Genomic DNA, 15,518 nt, shown 5'->3' with positions numbered 1-15,518 from the left:
TGGTGCCATGTTTCTGTGTCTCTTTGACAATACTGTGAGTGGTTTATTTTGAGCTGTCTATAAGCACGCTCTTTAATCTGAATTCTTCCTTCAGTAAAGAAAGAGAATACGGTACATAAGCTTCAGGTTTCTTACAATGAATGCAGCTCATTCAACCAGCTAAAAGCTTCTTCATCCTGATTTCCAGGCAACTGCAAAGTTTATCTAATTACTTATTACAGGGCATTTGAATGTCGACCAAAACCACTTAAATTTAAAGAAAAACCCATAATTTCATAGCATTTTATCTTGGCCTTTGAAACTGTAATTTTTCAGAGGCAATCCGTGCACAATCCTGAAACCAGGATCGGAATATCGCTTCGTGCAACTCAGATCAAAAGTTGGATTTTCTGGATTTGTTGCCTTTTGAAAAGATTTTGATTTTCTATTATGCATTTTAGTGAATTAACCAAGATATGGTCTATAGGGAAAAGAAACCGTGACAAAAGAGGGCGACACAAATGGAGACAACGAGATTCAAACACTCGAACATTTAAAACAGGAGGCTGCCCAAGCACATTAAATAGCTTTTCCTCTTCTACAACAGATACTTAACAGAGACTTTTGAAATGGCTGCGTAGCTACGGCCAATTACAATGGCTCATTCAAGAGATATTTGTTGCCTGGTTTTGTGTTCTATTTTTGTACTTCAGCTCTTTTCCTCTTTATCCCCACACATCTCTCCTTTTTTTTCAGTCTGATTTTACTTACCTTAGGGTTGCTGCTAGGTAAACTCACAACACGTTGCTGATGCTGGTGGTTAAGTAGGAGATGCAGAGTAACAAAAGTTAATTCTGAAATTAATTTGACTATTGATCTAATCGTGTTGGAAGAACAGAAGAGGTGGTGTTAACAGCAAGGCAGTGTCATCCTGCATCCAAAAGGAAGCGAACTGCAAGTGACTGAGGTTGAGTTAGGAGGCACTGCAGACTTGAACAGCCTGCTGTCTATTCCAAAACAAGACAAACACCTCTAATAACACACGTTATAAATTATGAGTTAGGCTGTGTGAGGTCAGCTTAGCCTCGAACCTTACCTCTGCCAGCGGCCACAGGTGGGTGCCCAGGTAACAGCATAAAAGCAGAACAGCTTATTCATTACCCATATACTCTGCCACCCCACCATTCAGCAACTCACAGTTCAGAACCCCCCTAACGCCAGATACAGTCAGCAATTTTAATAACCAGTAGTTTTCTCTTCCAATAATTTATACAGTCTCTCACCAAGGATCCATATAAACATAAGTGAGATTTTCCCCAAATCCTGAAAAAATGTTAACTTTAAACAAAATATTCTGGCTTTGTAGCGTGCTTCGGAATACTATCTTCTAGTGAGCATTAGGGCTATCTTCCTGTAGGTATTTCAAATGCTCTCATCCAATTGTCCTACATACCTTCCTTCTCTATTGCATTTTCATGTACGCTACTAGTAGCAGAACCACTATTTCTGCTATGAATGGACTAACTGAAGCTTGAATTGGTATGGAAAATAGGTTGGAAAATCATGACATAATGGCATAAGAGCATCTGCAGCACAGATATATGCATTTATTAAAAGGTTACAGAACTGAATTTATTTGCCTCCCCAAATAATTATTCACATTGCAAGATACCTTCAAACAGATGAAGTTTCTCAGTACTTTCTGACCTTTTTTGGTTACAACTGGGGTCAGATTCTGATTTTCACACTGACAAATACCTTTTGAAATGGCCCCCAACTGCCAAATGAGCATACATGGTGGCAGCAGTTCTCTTGATATTGAACACAGTTCAAATCTGGACCTCAGGATGACATTTTGATCAGCTGGCAGACTTATGCCAGCCTTCAGAAGGATGATGGCCTTACAGACACATTCAGCATAGTTTGTGAGTTCTATTCCTTATGCAGCTGCAAAATAATTAATCGCTCGGATAACTCAGCTGCTGCAATACGTTAACAAGGTAAAATACATCAATAATCTTGCCCCACATTTTTGCATGCCCAGTGCTGTATTTGAAATGAGGAACCTAAAATCAGTCTCATTTTCAGATGGAATCGATTTTTACACAATTCAAACTCAAAAACTACATTATTTTTTAATACCTTGCCTACGACATACCAATGAGAAAAATTTGGGTATCGTGTCTTAAACTGCTATGCAAATGATGCTATTTGTAAGTATTAACATAATTTAGTGCTTACAGTCATATCCTCCTTTCTAATAATTCTACCAGAACGGAGAGTCTTTTCACTGTACTCTTAGCCTGCAGGATAGTCTTTCATCAAAAAGCTGAATATTTTAATAACCTGCCAGCATATGTTTTGTATGTGGCAGCCTATGCCGATGACACAATATCTTCATTATCCAAAGAAGCAAGAGTACATACTGTAATAGGACGTTAAAGGATGCCCGTGCTCATAAACTAACGCTTCGATGTTTAAACGTGTATCATTACAATGGTATTCCTTAACAAAGGATGATTTTAATCCTCTGCTCTCAATGGCAATACTCAAAGGAGACTGCAATTCATTCATTATATATGAAAAAGGTCTCCTATGTGAGAAAAGAGGGCTAATCTCAGAAGGCAGAAACACTTGAACATACGTATTCAAACAAGACACTGAAAATTGCAGCAAGTTTCGCTCTGCTAAAGCTCACTTGAAAACTGGTCTGGACATATAGAAGTTTTCCTGCTGACACTAGAAAGTTAAATCAAATGCATCATTCCATATATAGTTTCCAACATACGACAAATTATTATGTTTTAGGGCTTCTGAAGGATTGGCTCCCAGCTGCATCAAATCCTAGCATAAGCAGAGTATGAAAGAGAAAGCAGAGAAAGCTGGCTATCACTATGTCCCTTTATTCAAAGTCACTTAGCCATGGAAGAATTAGGAACGCTAATATAACTCTAAGTAGTAACGCTTGCAAAGGGAACTTATATCCGCAAAGAACTAGACTCTGTGAAACTGCATTTCATCATGTCTTCTTGTCTTCTCCCTCCAGTTCTGACGGTGGGAGCAGGATGAAGCCGTGATCTGGTAGCTTCATGTTCCAGATTGCTCAGTGCCACACTGTTCTTCCACCAGGGCAGCTCTCCAGTGCTCTGCGTTGTATTGCCTGCCTTGTGCAGAGTGAGGGATCCTTAGCGCTTAGGAGAAATTAGCGCTTCAGTTTTACACGATAAGCTCTGTTTTGTTATGTAGAATTATTTGGTAGCTGTCAAATGCCACAGAACTGTAAGCAGCCCAATTCGAAATTTTAATATGCAATATAATTCAATAAAAAATTTCAAAACAGTTTTGATTGAATTAAAAAAAAAGATCAAGAGAGCTGTAATGAGTAGTTTATGTAAATTAAACAATTCTTTCTGTACACATTCCTTCTGGCTTTAAAACCATTACGTGAGGAATGAATCTGGCACTGCATACAGAAATATTAAATGCTTACTGAAATTAACATGTTTAAATACCAATGAATATTTAAAGTACAAATAGTTCTCCGAATACCAGAACTAATGAACTCTAATTTCAGATCAATTTTTCTGTGGTTGAGATGCATCGTCTTACAACCTCTCTCCAGCATATGGATTCTTACCCATCTCGTAGTTCATGAGTTCATGCCATCCTGTTTCCCTCAGTGAAGTATTTACACACTCCCCCTCCTTACCTGAACGCCTGCTGTAATGAAACATGCAGGAGCCTAATGTTCTCAGATACCTGGAGTGTTCTGTTTTATACAGATGAAAACTGCTAACAGGTTTAAAAGTTATCAGTGAGGAAAGATGTACAGAAGTAATAATTCTTAGCAAAACAGAATAAAAGTTACCACTCTGTGGTTTCCAAGTGACTAGTATTGTTCACCATATTAGTTCAATGCTTTTGTTCCAATAATTCCAATCTACCTATGTAGCTGTAAGGCTTTCACCACCTATAGAAACTAAACGCTTTGTACTAAACTCGTTCCACAGTTGGATTTCAGACACTTGCTTATATTTGAGGCTATATCTTTACTTTAATTTGAATTACTGGTGCCTACTAGTTCATACAATCTACTCTGAACTCTGCAACATCAGCTCTTACCTGTGTCTTAGACTAAAGAGTTATGGTGAGGAACAACCCCAGCAGGCTATGAAGAAGCCGGGACACCAATCAAGATTCCTTTCTTACTTACATGTGCCCACTTCTTACTCCATGTCTCAGGGCTGTGCTTCTGACGTTCCTTTAGAACCCAGTGGTAGCACTCCAAATGTAAGATAATATCACAGAAGGCAGTGCCATTTCCTCCAGATTCGTCATTCATTTTAAACAGCCAGCGCTGCACTTCCATGTTGTCCACAACCAGCTGGCTGAGAGCACTGATCAGCTGTGGAGCACACAACGACACAAAGAGCTTCTGTACTGGGACAATATCTCACTGGTCCTTGCTTTAGACTCCCTGTTCCCAAACATTTAGAAATGTATTTCCCAACTATGGTTTCTGTTTCTCAGAGCTACTCGGATTGCTGTTATTTCAGATACTTAGCAAAAGCTGAATTCTTCTTTGATTAAGAATTTATGGTCTTCGTGCTGTATTGAGCCCACTTGGGCAGAGAACCTGCCAGCAACAGAGCACCATGGAGAGAGGTATTCTGCAGAGATCTGCCTGTCCAGGCTGTTCTGTCACATCAAAATCTCAAGAAATGTCTCTGGCAGGGAATAGCATGGAGCGGGCTGCACTGTTTGCAGAATCAGAGAAACAGTTGTGCCAGATTCCAACACCAGCCGAACATCTGTGAAATTTTCCTGCTGGAGAATTCATTATATGGCTATAAATATATGAAGCAGCTACAAGGCAGGCTTTATTAAAATGCTAATTATTTATTTGTATATATACATAGATCTAAATGGCTTTAAAATGCCTTCTGCCCAGCTGGTGTAGGATGCGAGTAGCTCCTTTGAAATGGCAGATGCCTTTGAACCCAGTAAAAGCATTACAAGATCTTTTTGATTGGCTAGAAAGTATTTTTCATAGCAATTTCGGGGACTTCTGTTGTGTGTTTGGGTTTTGAGGGTTTTTCTGTTTGTTAGTTTTCAGTAACCTCAAAGACAATTACATGTGTGTTTCAGGTGCCATTATTTGTGGCTTTTGAGAATCCTGTAAATGTGTTTTTCTTGATGACTCCCCTACAGTAATGAAAAGGATCAATAACACTGTAAGGACTGTAGCAATCATAAAGAATTATGTGCTATCTTTAAGTGAAAATTGAATTGTGTTTTAACATAGTGTCACCTCGCTTTGATTATTTAACCTAAAATATCAATATTTCATACAAGCAAACAGCTGCAGAACTTCCATAACACCATGCTATGAATCAAAAATATTAGATTCATGTAAGTTAGTTATTTAACAATAAATCAAACAGTTGTTTTACAGATCATTGATCATATATTTATTTCATCTACGATAAAAGCTGCAATGTATTGGAGTAGCTTAGGCTGTTTTCAGTGTTAAAGGTGATTAATAAAAAGCAAAGGAATGTGAAAAACCTCTCGAAGCAGTAAGAATATCTACTGATTATTTCCCTGGGTTCTACCAACACAACAAAAACGTTTTAAATAGAATCATTACAAATCATACCTAAATACATAATTACTAATTACGAATGTTCAGTGTCAACTGAACAGAAAACTCTCGTGCTTTGTAATTTTAGTTTGCGTTTTGTTCTCCTTCTTGTTATGCTGGCAGGGCAGTTGAGCCTATCAATGTCAACTTCAGCTGCAGATATGCTCAGTAAAACCCAAATTGAATGGGCTGACTTCTTAAATAGAAGAAATTTTCCCTTCATCAAATACTTAGTTTTCCAGAAGCCTCCGTTCTATTTTCAGTCACTGGTAAAACTCCTATTAATTTCATTAGGGCCATGACTTCATCCACGGAGCAGCAACATAAGCTGTTTGAAACAACTGAACCAAAAGGCCTTATGTATTCTCAAGAAAGAACGTGAAGATATCAGAACAATTGTACTGCTTCCTGACTAGGATGTGAATTGCATTTACTTGGTGAGGTACGGCCAAAAACAGCCCAGTCTCATACACGATTTAATCAAACCTACTTAGGCTCTAATCAATACAGTCATGGCAATTGTACAAAGCTTGCCTCCTATCAAGTGAAAATAGGCACCTGCACGTTGACACAACCCAGAGCACGTCCTGCTTACCTGTTCGTGGCTGTAGATGTCAGATTCTCCAGGAGGGGTTGGCACACAAGCACTGGCAAAAATTCGTTTACTTCCAGACTTGGTACTATAGAGATGAGCCACTTCTGGCACTGAGCCCAATATAGGCACATTTAACATGTCAGCCACTGCTAGATCATCTTTGTGGGGAACCCCTCCGATAATGTAGGCGTCTCTACTCTGGATAAGGATTTTTATTCTTTGGATTGTCTTGGGACTGTACTTCAGCTGAGTGGCTAGGCACATGTGATGCTTCTGTATAAAGATAACATTATTCTTGTTAAAAGGTGTTCTTTTCAATTCCATGGACCTAATTTATAATGTTACACACAATAAATACATTATTAATAGCAGGCTGGGTTATGACCTATCCTGTAGCTTAGCAGTTTAAATTGATAAAAGCTGTTGGGGTGAGGCTCCATAATCGTGCACATCTTTAGTGTGTTGGAAATGGGCTCACTGGGAATAGAACTAATTACTACACATCTGTATTTATTTGATCCATGCGGAATTATCCTTCTGTCAGTCGGCAGAGAGGCTGGTGGCCTTTGGATAATAGTGATTCATCTCAGCAACACTGCTGGCATCGTTTAACTCCAAAGCGCCTAAAAATCAATACAAAAATGAAGAAAAACCCCTATAGCAGGGAACGTATTTCACCATGCAGTTCTGCCGTATTTTAAGCAATTCTCTGAGAATAAAACATTTTGATTTACTAAAGCTTTCACTGATCACGTTAAATTAGGGGGGATATACGTTCCCATTATACAGTAGTTCTGAGAGCTACTGTAAATGCAACCGCAGCACGCTCAAAGTGAGAGAAGTACTTTTTGTTGTTTAAAGGCACAAGAGCTTCAACTTTTGGGGAGGAATTTGAAAAAAAAGAAGAAGAAAGAAAAACTTTTTTACATTGACATTTTACCTGAATGAGGCCCTTGTCAGGAAAGCATTCCTTGTCAGAACAGCCTTGCATCGGATTGCCAGGCCTGAGAAACCCAGCTTATGTTCCTTCAAAGACCCAGCTGTTCTTTTACATGGACTTAAGAAGAAATACTGATTCCACTACTTGGGTGGGGCTGATGGTGGGAAAGGAGACAGGGGAGCCCTTGGAAATGCACAAGAGGAAAGCTCTTTTGACAACTGCCCAGCACTTGTACCAAACGCACAGCTCCAAGAAATGCCCAAGTCTGTCTGTAAAGGCGCCAGGCCTACTGCAAGGAGCTGGGATGTATCTCCAGCTCAGAGAAATGAGAGACTGTCCAAAACTCCAGTAAGAAAGTCTGAGGGCAAGGAGAGAGACCCTCAGTGCTCCGATTCAGTTTCTTTTCTCTCAAGCTCCATCACAGAAGTGTGGAGATGGCCTTTTCTGTCGGTCTCGTGGCAGCTCTGCCGCACAGAGGACGGGATCGATATCCATCCTCGGTCACTTGCTCCCTGGGGCACAAGCAGTGATGTAGGGACGAGATTTGCTTTGTGTCTCTCAATAATGGATTTTACAGTTAATTAAGGAGTGCAGGAAACAGGCTGTAAAACCTAGTTCATTTCTGTTTTGAGAGCAGCATGGCTGCCATGATCCATGGCAAAAGCAGGAAAAAGCAGGAGAGCTGAGTAATGCCCAGAATTCCAGCACAGTGCTGCATGGAGTAATGGTTAGTGGGTTAAATGAAACATAGCTCTTGGTTCTCAAGCCAAGAGGCTTGTTTTAAACTTCTCAAGCTCCAAGAAGCTGAACTTGGCATCAGCTTCACCAAGAGGGCAAAACCACCACTCCCCCCTTTTGAATTTGCTGCTAGCTGAGAAGCAGCAGAGCGTATCACGCTGCTCCTGGCTGCGCAGAGTCCCACGAGGTCAGTCTAATGGCTAGCATCTGCCCAAGGATGCAGGTGTAGGGACAGCCCTTTCTCCCAGTCTCCTTCCTGAAGATGCCAAGGTCATTGAGACCAGTGGGCGACTAGCAGCAGTTACAAGTATGGATTCTTCCACACATAAGAGATACATTTCTAGGACACATTAGGCAATGGATGGAAATAAAAATACACTTGGTGAAAATAAGGTAGAGGGTTTTGCATATAAAGAGGTGTACTATGCTGAACAGCCATAGGTATAGCTCAACCTGCAACTGCCCGTTGTTATTGATGGCACTAATTTACTTCTCAGCATTCAGTAACTGGGCGAGGAGCACAATCTGTATCTGTGAAAGAACCACACAACCCTTGAAATTAAGGCTAGCTCGCTATATCAAAGCATGTAAACATTTCCCAGCAAATCATAGCTGCATAATAACAGAGTTGTTTGCTCTTCATCTGGAAAATAAGTTTGTTTGGAATATTTCAGCAAAAATTTGGAAGAGTGATAGCTATACAGAAGAGATGCATGCTTGAAAATGATCTGCTTTTACATTGGAACTGCTTCAACCTAATCACCGTGACCAAAATTGGTCATTAAACCCATTTTTCATTCCTGTCAGCACATCCGTGTTGAGCAGCACATTTTTTGTCCATAATATGATGTGCTTTAGATGATACTTTTAGCAGTTTCACACTGAAGGTGTGCTTGAAATGTTTCCAGCATTTTGTAACTAGTACTGGAAAAATACCACTGGTATTTATCAAGGATTTACTATCCAAACAATATTACTTTTGAAGGTGAAGGGTCAAATTCTGGCCCAGCACAATAGAGATTGCAGATTGCAGCAGCATTCAGATGACAGGTGAGTACTAAAGGAAAGCCCAGCTCCTTAGAACACAAATAGCAACTTGATGCTTTCCTCCAGCTTCAGAGAAAACAAAACACATTCGTATCTACAGAACTCCCTTTAACTGCTGCCAAACCAGCCAGCAGCTCTGACTCAACGCTCCCTTGTTACACCATGAAAGTAACAAGCACTTTTTTCCAGGGTGGTTTCAAACTTCTTCAGCAGAAGTTGGTTCAGACATACATGTGTTATGCTACTACAGAACCACACTGGAAAAGCTAACGCATTTACTACATAGAAAAAGTTTATTCATGTTCTGATTAATCTCAATCTAAATATGGTACCACCAATTTTTGTTCAACAAAATAACTAGAAAAGAGTTATTAATATGGATGTATATTGAAATCTGAAACAGGACTTAGAGCATAGGTATGACAGATATACACATATCAGAATTTCATAGATATCAAATGTTAGCAAAGATGCTGTATAATTAATATTTACAATATAAAATTCCTTTCCACTGTAGCGGAGGATCACTGCACTGCAGTGCCATCAGAAATGCTGTATGTAACACGCAATAGCTAGCACCTAGCAATAGCTAGCTTTGTCTTTTTTACCATGGCCCAGCATAAGAATGGCTTGCCAGATTTGAAAGTAATATCTGTAGTATCTAAACAATTCTAAGTCCCATTCTTTAGAAAGTTGTAAGCTGGATTTAATTGCAAGAAATGTTACTAGCACGTGAATGATTGGATGCTGGGCTAGCCAGGAATAAAGTTTGAGTAATAAGAATGGTTTATTGCTCTGATCAGATATAAATCTATCAAGTTCACAGTCCCAAGCATATGGTACGAATGGACAGTGGCCTGCAAATAGCAGATATAGGGCAATCTCAACTAAGTCTATAAACTAAACCGGGATATTTATTTCCAGTGCTCTAACTAGTAGCCTAATCAGTAAAGCCCTTAAACTTGCAATAATATTTCACTGATGTGTACCAGAGCGTTACAAGTTATAAAATTTCCAATTTAATTTTACTGCATCCCTCAAGCTGTAGTAATTAGAAGACAAACTCACAGGGAAGCTGTTTATAGCTTCAGGGGTGAGAATTTTGAACCTGTCCTGCAGGTCACTCATGTCCTCAGGGTTCCCAGATCTAACAGCTGCCTGCAGACCCAGGAGTTTATTGTAATACTGCAGTAACTCCTCGCTCAGATGAAGGGGGCAGATGTAGATGACGTCCACGTTGGCATCTAAAACAAAGGGGCAGAGTGCTCATTACTGGGAGAAAGGTAGACTCTATTCAGAACTGCAATCTGACGATTCCTGATCATTTGCTAACAAACAGCCTCGCTAAAAAGGCGCTGAAAATAAACCCGAGATTTTTAATTCCCCAATCTTCGCGGTTTAACTGCTTTTTCTGTGCTTCAGCATTTCTCTGAAGACAGGTCAGCAACCCAAAGAAATAGCTAGTTTCCAGAATTCAATCTGCAGAACATATTGGGGGCAGGATTTTGAAAGAATGGCAGGGGGATTTATCTGCACAACTCACATTAGCATCAATGGGAATTGTGCACTGCTTTAAAAATATATCCCATTAACTTCAGTAAATTATAAAACTGAGCTATTAAGTTCAGAAAGCTGATGAAATCACAATTTCATACGCACGGCCTGTTCCTTTTCTTGTCCTGTCCACACAAAAGCTCACCAGGATACCATTAATAACTATTGCTGAGCATGTGAGTGTGCTGATTAGCTAGTTCAATACCACAGTGCAAAAATCTGCTTTTTTGCATGTAGAACAACTTGATCTGAAAGACACCGAGTACACAGATACTCAGGGGTGAGAAAGAGAAAGTCGTGAACATATGCCATCGTGGAGGAAAATTTTAACTACTATGCTCTTCTAAAATATTAATAGATGACTTAATGGATTAATTGCCTTGTAAAATTAATAGAATTTACTGCCAAAAAGCACTCCTAGATTTTGATCCAACTCCTGCTGAAATCAGTAGGAAGTCTTTCATTGTCTTTGCTGGGCACAGAAACAAGAGCCCTGAAAGTGCCAGGGACAACTGCCACCGCGTGGGATCAAACCAGAAGCAATGCAAGCACTGGAGTAAGCAAACTCCGACCCTTACATTGTAAAGGAATATGGTTCCCACTTATTCACTTTGAATTTGGTGAATAACATGCTGCAACACATTTTAGTACTCTTTGTGCTGCCCTATAAAGAGATACCCAAGTCTGCTTTGGATGCAGTAGGGCTCCAGAGACAGATTAGCTAACAGAGGTCACACCAAGCAGAGATCCTCTGGTATTGTAAAGAAAAAACAACACCGTAAGTGTCAATGCTCTTTTGCTAGACACAGGTAAAGCACTGAGATAGTTAATCATTTACTTAATAATTAGCTAGTTTGCATCTTACTCGTGGTCTGTCTTACATTTTACAATGGAAGCAATTTTCCTGCGAGCAGGTTTTTAGTGAAGACAGCCCGTATATAGCATGTTTACTTTGTACCTTTAAGTTGCTAACTATCACTTTAGAGACCAAAAAAAAAAAAAAAAAAAAAAAATCTATGTTAAAAAATTGAAAAAATAAAACTGTACTGTGGAAAAACAATATTAGTGTCTAGATAATATATAAAAGCAATTACATTATTATTTTCGGCAACTGTAAATTTCTGGATCTAATATATTTTTGTTACAAACTTATTAAATGGCATTTATAAAATAATAATGATACTGAAATATATATGAATCAAGTAAAGTATGTCATTCCAGGGAGCCAATGGAGTTGGTCATTGACAAATAATATTCTACATTTGCTTTGCTTAAGAGAGGACCGTCGTTCTAGGGAGAAACTTTTAATGTATGCCTCTTGCCTCATTTGCTAATTAAAAAAAAATTGGTTTAAATAAGATCTTGCTCTTTTTTAGCACATCTTTCTCTCCATATGAGCCTGAATGAACTCTAGCAGGGTTAGCTACCTAATTTTGTAGAACACTGAGCACTTTTGATTGTTTGTGGTGCTCAGCATGCCTTGTAGGATGAGGTTGCTTTACCTTGTCACAGTCAGAAAAATCACTACGGCGTTCTTATGAATAACAGGACAGGAGCAAACAGCACAGTGCTTCTGAGCTTGTACGTTCTCTATATTTAGTATTAATACAAAAGGAAATTCCTCACCCGACATTCTTTTGCTCACAAGTACAGGCAGATAATCACAGCACAGCCAACACTCGTAACGTACCCAGGATGTCGCACAGCCTCCCCAGCTGCAAGTTCTGTTGAAGAGCAAGATCTGGAATATGTTCACGGATGCACTGGGAATATCCTGGAAAACAAGTACAAAGTCATCCCCACTGGAACATTAAAAAACAAACGAAAAAAACATACAAGAAAAGCCTGACACTTACTTAGGAGAAATCAGCTACTTTAGATTTATATTTTAAAATCCATAAGTATTTCAAATCCTAAACACGGTATTGCATAAATTACATCATGGTTGGACTGGATGACCTTGGAGGTTTTTTCCAACCTCGGTGATTCCATGATTCCACAATGTAACATCATGTTTTTGTGTGATGAGATTTGAAGTGAATAGCTAAATGCTGCAGACCTATACAGCTTTATCATTTAAACGTGCAGCCACATCTGAGTATTTTGCTCAAGTCTTCTGTGCTGCTGGATTGTTTTTTAAATGCTGAAAACAAAAAAATGACACCATCATTAAGCAAGAATCCTGCTAGAGCCGCACGCTTTGTTCTTCACACAGATAAAAGGCAACAAAAACACTTCATTAAGGAGGTGTCTCACTGGTACCTGATCACTTTGTTGCAGAGGAAGAATGAGTGGCAGCCTGTCTGAGCTAGGATTACCTATCTGGAGGTCAGACTTCCAACTGATTGCATATTTGCATTCAAAAGGACTGCTGCAAATGACACGGCCACTGTGACTATAATCTCTAATCCTGTAATTTAAAAATTAAGTTGATTCTAAATGAATCAGTGTGTACACACAAACACGCAGCCATGCAACACCAGTTGCCGGTTGGAATAGCTGTGATTAAATCAATGAGGACATTCAGCTCAATGCTCAGTATTTGCCCGATCCTTTAACAAGACCCTTACAACACTGCTACATATCTGCTCACCATCAGTCATGAAAAGCTTCCTTGGACAAAAAATAGCCAAATATTTCGTTGCTTTCACTCTGGAAGATGGTAATGCTGTTTTTTACTGCAAGGACAATTAATGTAAGTAATGGACGTTCTAGAGTGAGGTGGGAATGCTGCTTTGCACAAAGCATCAGAGCATCTTGGCACCCCACCAGCGGAGGGTCAGCCTCGCAAGGCACGAACCACGAATTTCCATTTCTCAGTTTAGTGTCACCAAAAGGACAAGGAGGGCCTTCCTCCCCTGCAGGAGTTTTACGATAGTGTATGTGCAGTGATTTCAGTGACTGCTCCCAATTTACACAGGGCTAAGTTGTAGGGAGAGTTATAGAAGTACTAAAAGAACGGGTGTAGGAATTAATGGCAAGGGGCCTGCTTTCACCTCCCCTCCCAACCCCAGCCATGACCTCACGCCCATAGCTGCCATTTTCTTGATAAATCTTGCTTGTCTCTGAGTGCCTTTCTTAGCAAAGGATCCACAACACTTTTCAAACTCCACCTTTGAAAAGAGAAGGAGCAGCACGGAGGAGGGGACAATTTGAGGCACCACAGGGTGACGGCTGAAGGGGAAGGAGGAAAAGGAGAGACCCAGGGCTCAGCCCCACGTGCTTCCAAGAGCCTGGGACAGGGGCAATAAATAGCATTTAACTTTCCTCCCTACGCTCAGGGTACCTGCTGCTCAGCTGAAACTGCTTAAAAAAGCACTAACGGGATCACAAAGCTCTGCTGCATGTACTGCAGGCTGTATAAGGTGCTGCTATTTGAGTAGAAAAACCCATCAATCATTTAAAAATAGTTAAAAGAGAAAAAGTATTTGAATCCCAAATATTGCAGAGGTGTATTCATCCGTTAGAGTGTGGGAGTAAAGCTGATTAGAAGCCTGCAGCTCATTTTTCATCACGCTAGCTGACAAGAGTGCTAACCAATCTTTACACAAGGAAATTCTCTTTTCAGCTGTACTAAAGTCAGAAGTTTTTGTTTTGGCGAAATAAATGGAAACATTTGTTCCTCACAGCAGTATAATTTAAGCCCTTTGCTGTCCCAGTTCCTGGATTATTTCCAGAAGTGGAAGTCTGAAACTGTTCTTAAAATGAAAACTGCTGAGAAATTCAGTTAGGACTCTATCTGCGTCCATTGGAATTCCACTTGCATGAGAAGAAAGACCAGATTCTAACTTGACCCAAACGCCAAAATCGGGGAGGTGTGTGTAGAGTTTGGGGCTCTTTTTGGCCTACCAGGTCGAAGACAGAAACCATCAACAGCATTTGGTCAAACATTGCCTCTTGGTGTCCGTTTAACTCAGACACCATTTTGTGATTGTTCAGATTCAGCATTAGAAACTCAAAACAAACGAGAAAGCCCTGCTGAGGTCAGCTGCCATTCAGTCCTAAGCTGACACAAACCTTACTTGTTTCAATTGCCCAGCAGCCTACCCAGGCAGCCTTCTTGGTGGGAATGCAAAGAAAAGAATGGCTGCTGAGGTGTTTGGCACTTCTGTTTCCAAACAAACATGACAAGATATGGCTGAGCAAAAACATCACTGGAAAAGAGTAGAAGACAAATGACAGCGCTGAGAGCTGGGCTCAAAATTTTACAGATTTTGAAGAAACGACAAATGTCTCAATTAATTTAGCATAAAGAAGCATGAATCACTTTTTCAAACAATACCTTCAAATCCCTCCCACTGGACAACCTAATGTTTCCACGCTTTCCTTAAGGAGGTTTCCTAATTCTCTAAGAAAACATCTGCACTCGAGTTACCTTTGCTGCTGAGTTTCTCCCTAAGGGGAAAGTCCCACTTGTGCCCTACTGCAGCAACTCCCCCACTCACAGCAGACTGCAGCACGGAGCACACGATGGAGTCGTGGCTGTGCCAAATGGACCGAGCTTTACCCACATCCCTAGAATTTACTTAAGAGGTTGAAATAATTTCAAAGCTTTTCTTAATTCCACTGGCTGATATAGTTTGGTGCAACGTGGACGCTCTGATGCATGTTTCAGCTTAACCTGTTTTGATTATACTGAGATTCTGCTAATATAACTTTGACAGCATCTGCTGTGCAACAACTCTGTTACTTCTGAATTTGGGCTCCTAAATTAATAATTGTTTTTTTCCTGTATTAATGCACTCATTTACTTTTTTACCCACTTCAGAGCTCTGGAATATACAAATTAATTTTAAATGGTCCCGCTCTGAGATAGGACCCAGACACATCCTGGCATATTCATGTGAGATTTTAAAACAAAGATGTAATTAAAGACAATTGTTCATCAAATGTATATTTACGTTAAACACAGTCAGCAGAGTCACTGAATTAAAGGCTACCTGGGCTCCAAAAAACGAGAGCTTAACACTTATTTACAGTCTGCTTTAATTCAAGCCGTAACCAATTCACTTTACGAAATC

The 15,518-nt window shown here is 39.9% G+C and overlaps 1 protein-coding gene across 7 annotated transcripts in view; it reads right to left on the bottom strand.

Moving 5' to 3' along the window:
- The window catches only part of IQCH (IQ motif containing H), a 62,254-nt gene that overhangs the window by 29,048 nt on the left and 17,688 nt on the right, over positions 1-15,518 (bottom strand). For all 7 annotated transcript variants that reach the window (XM_019619590.2, XM_019619591.2, XM_010717602.3 and 4 more), the window contains 4 exons: positions 12,188-12,271; positions 10,012-10,187; positions 6,219-6,491; positions 4,193-4,384 (listed from right to left, as the gene is read on the bottom strand). In XM_019619590.2, the coding sequence (XP_019475135.1) occupies positions 4,193-4,384; positions 6,219-6,491; positions 10,012-10,187; positions 12,188-12,271 (725 nt within the window). The remainder of the gene's footprint in view (positions 1-4,192; positions 4,385-6,218; positions 6,492-10,011; positions 10,188-12,187; positions 12,272-15,518) is intronic.

This window comes from Meleagris gallopavo, chromosome 12 (assembly GCF_000146605.3).
Source record: "Meleagris gallopavo isolate NT-WF06-2002-E0010 breed Aviagen turkey brand Nicholas breeding stock chromosome 12, Turkey_5.1, whole genome shotgun sequence".
In the NCBI taxonomy this organism is placed as follows: domain Eukaryota; kingdom Metazoa; phylum Chordata; class Aves; order Galliformes; family Phasianidae; genus Meleagris; species Meleagris gallopavo.
This window is presented reverse-complemented; position numbering and strand designations above follow the sequence as displayed.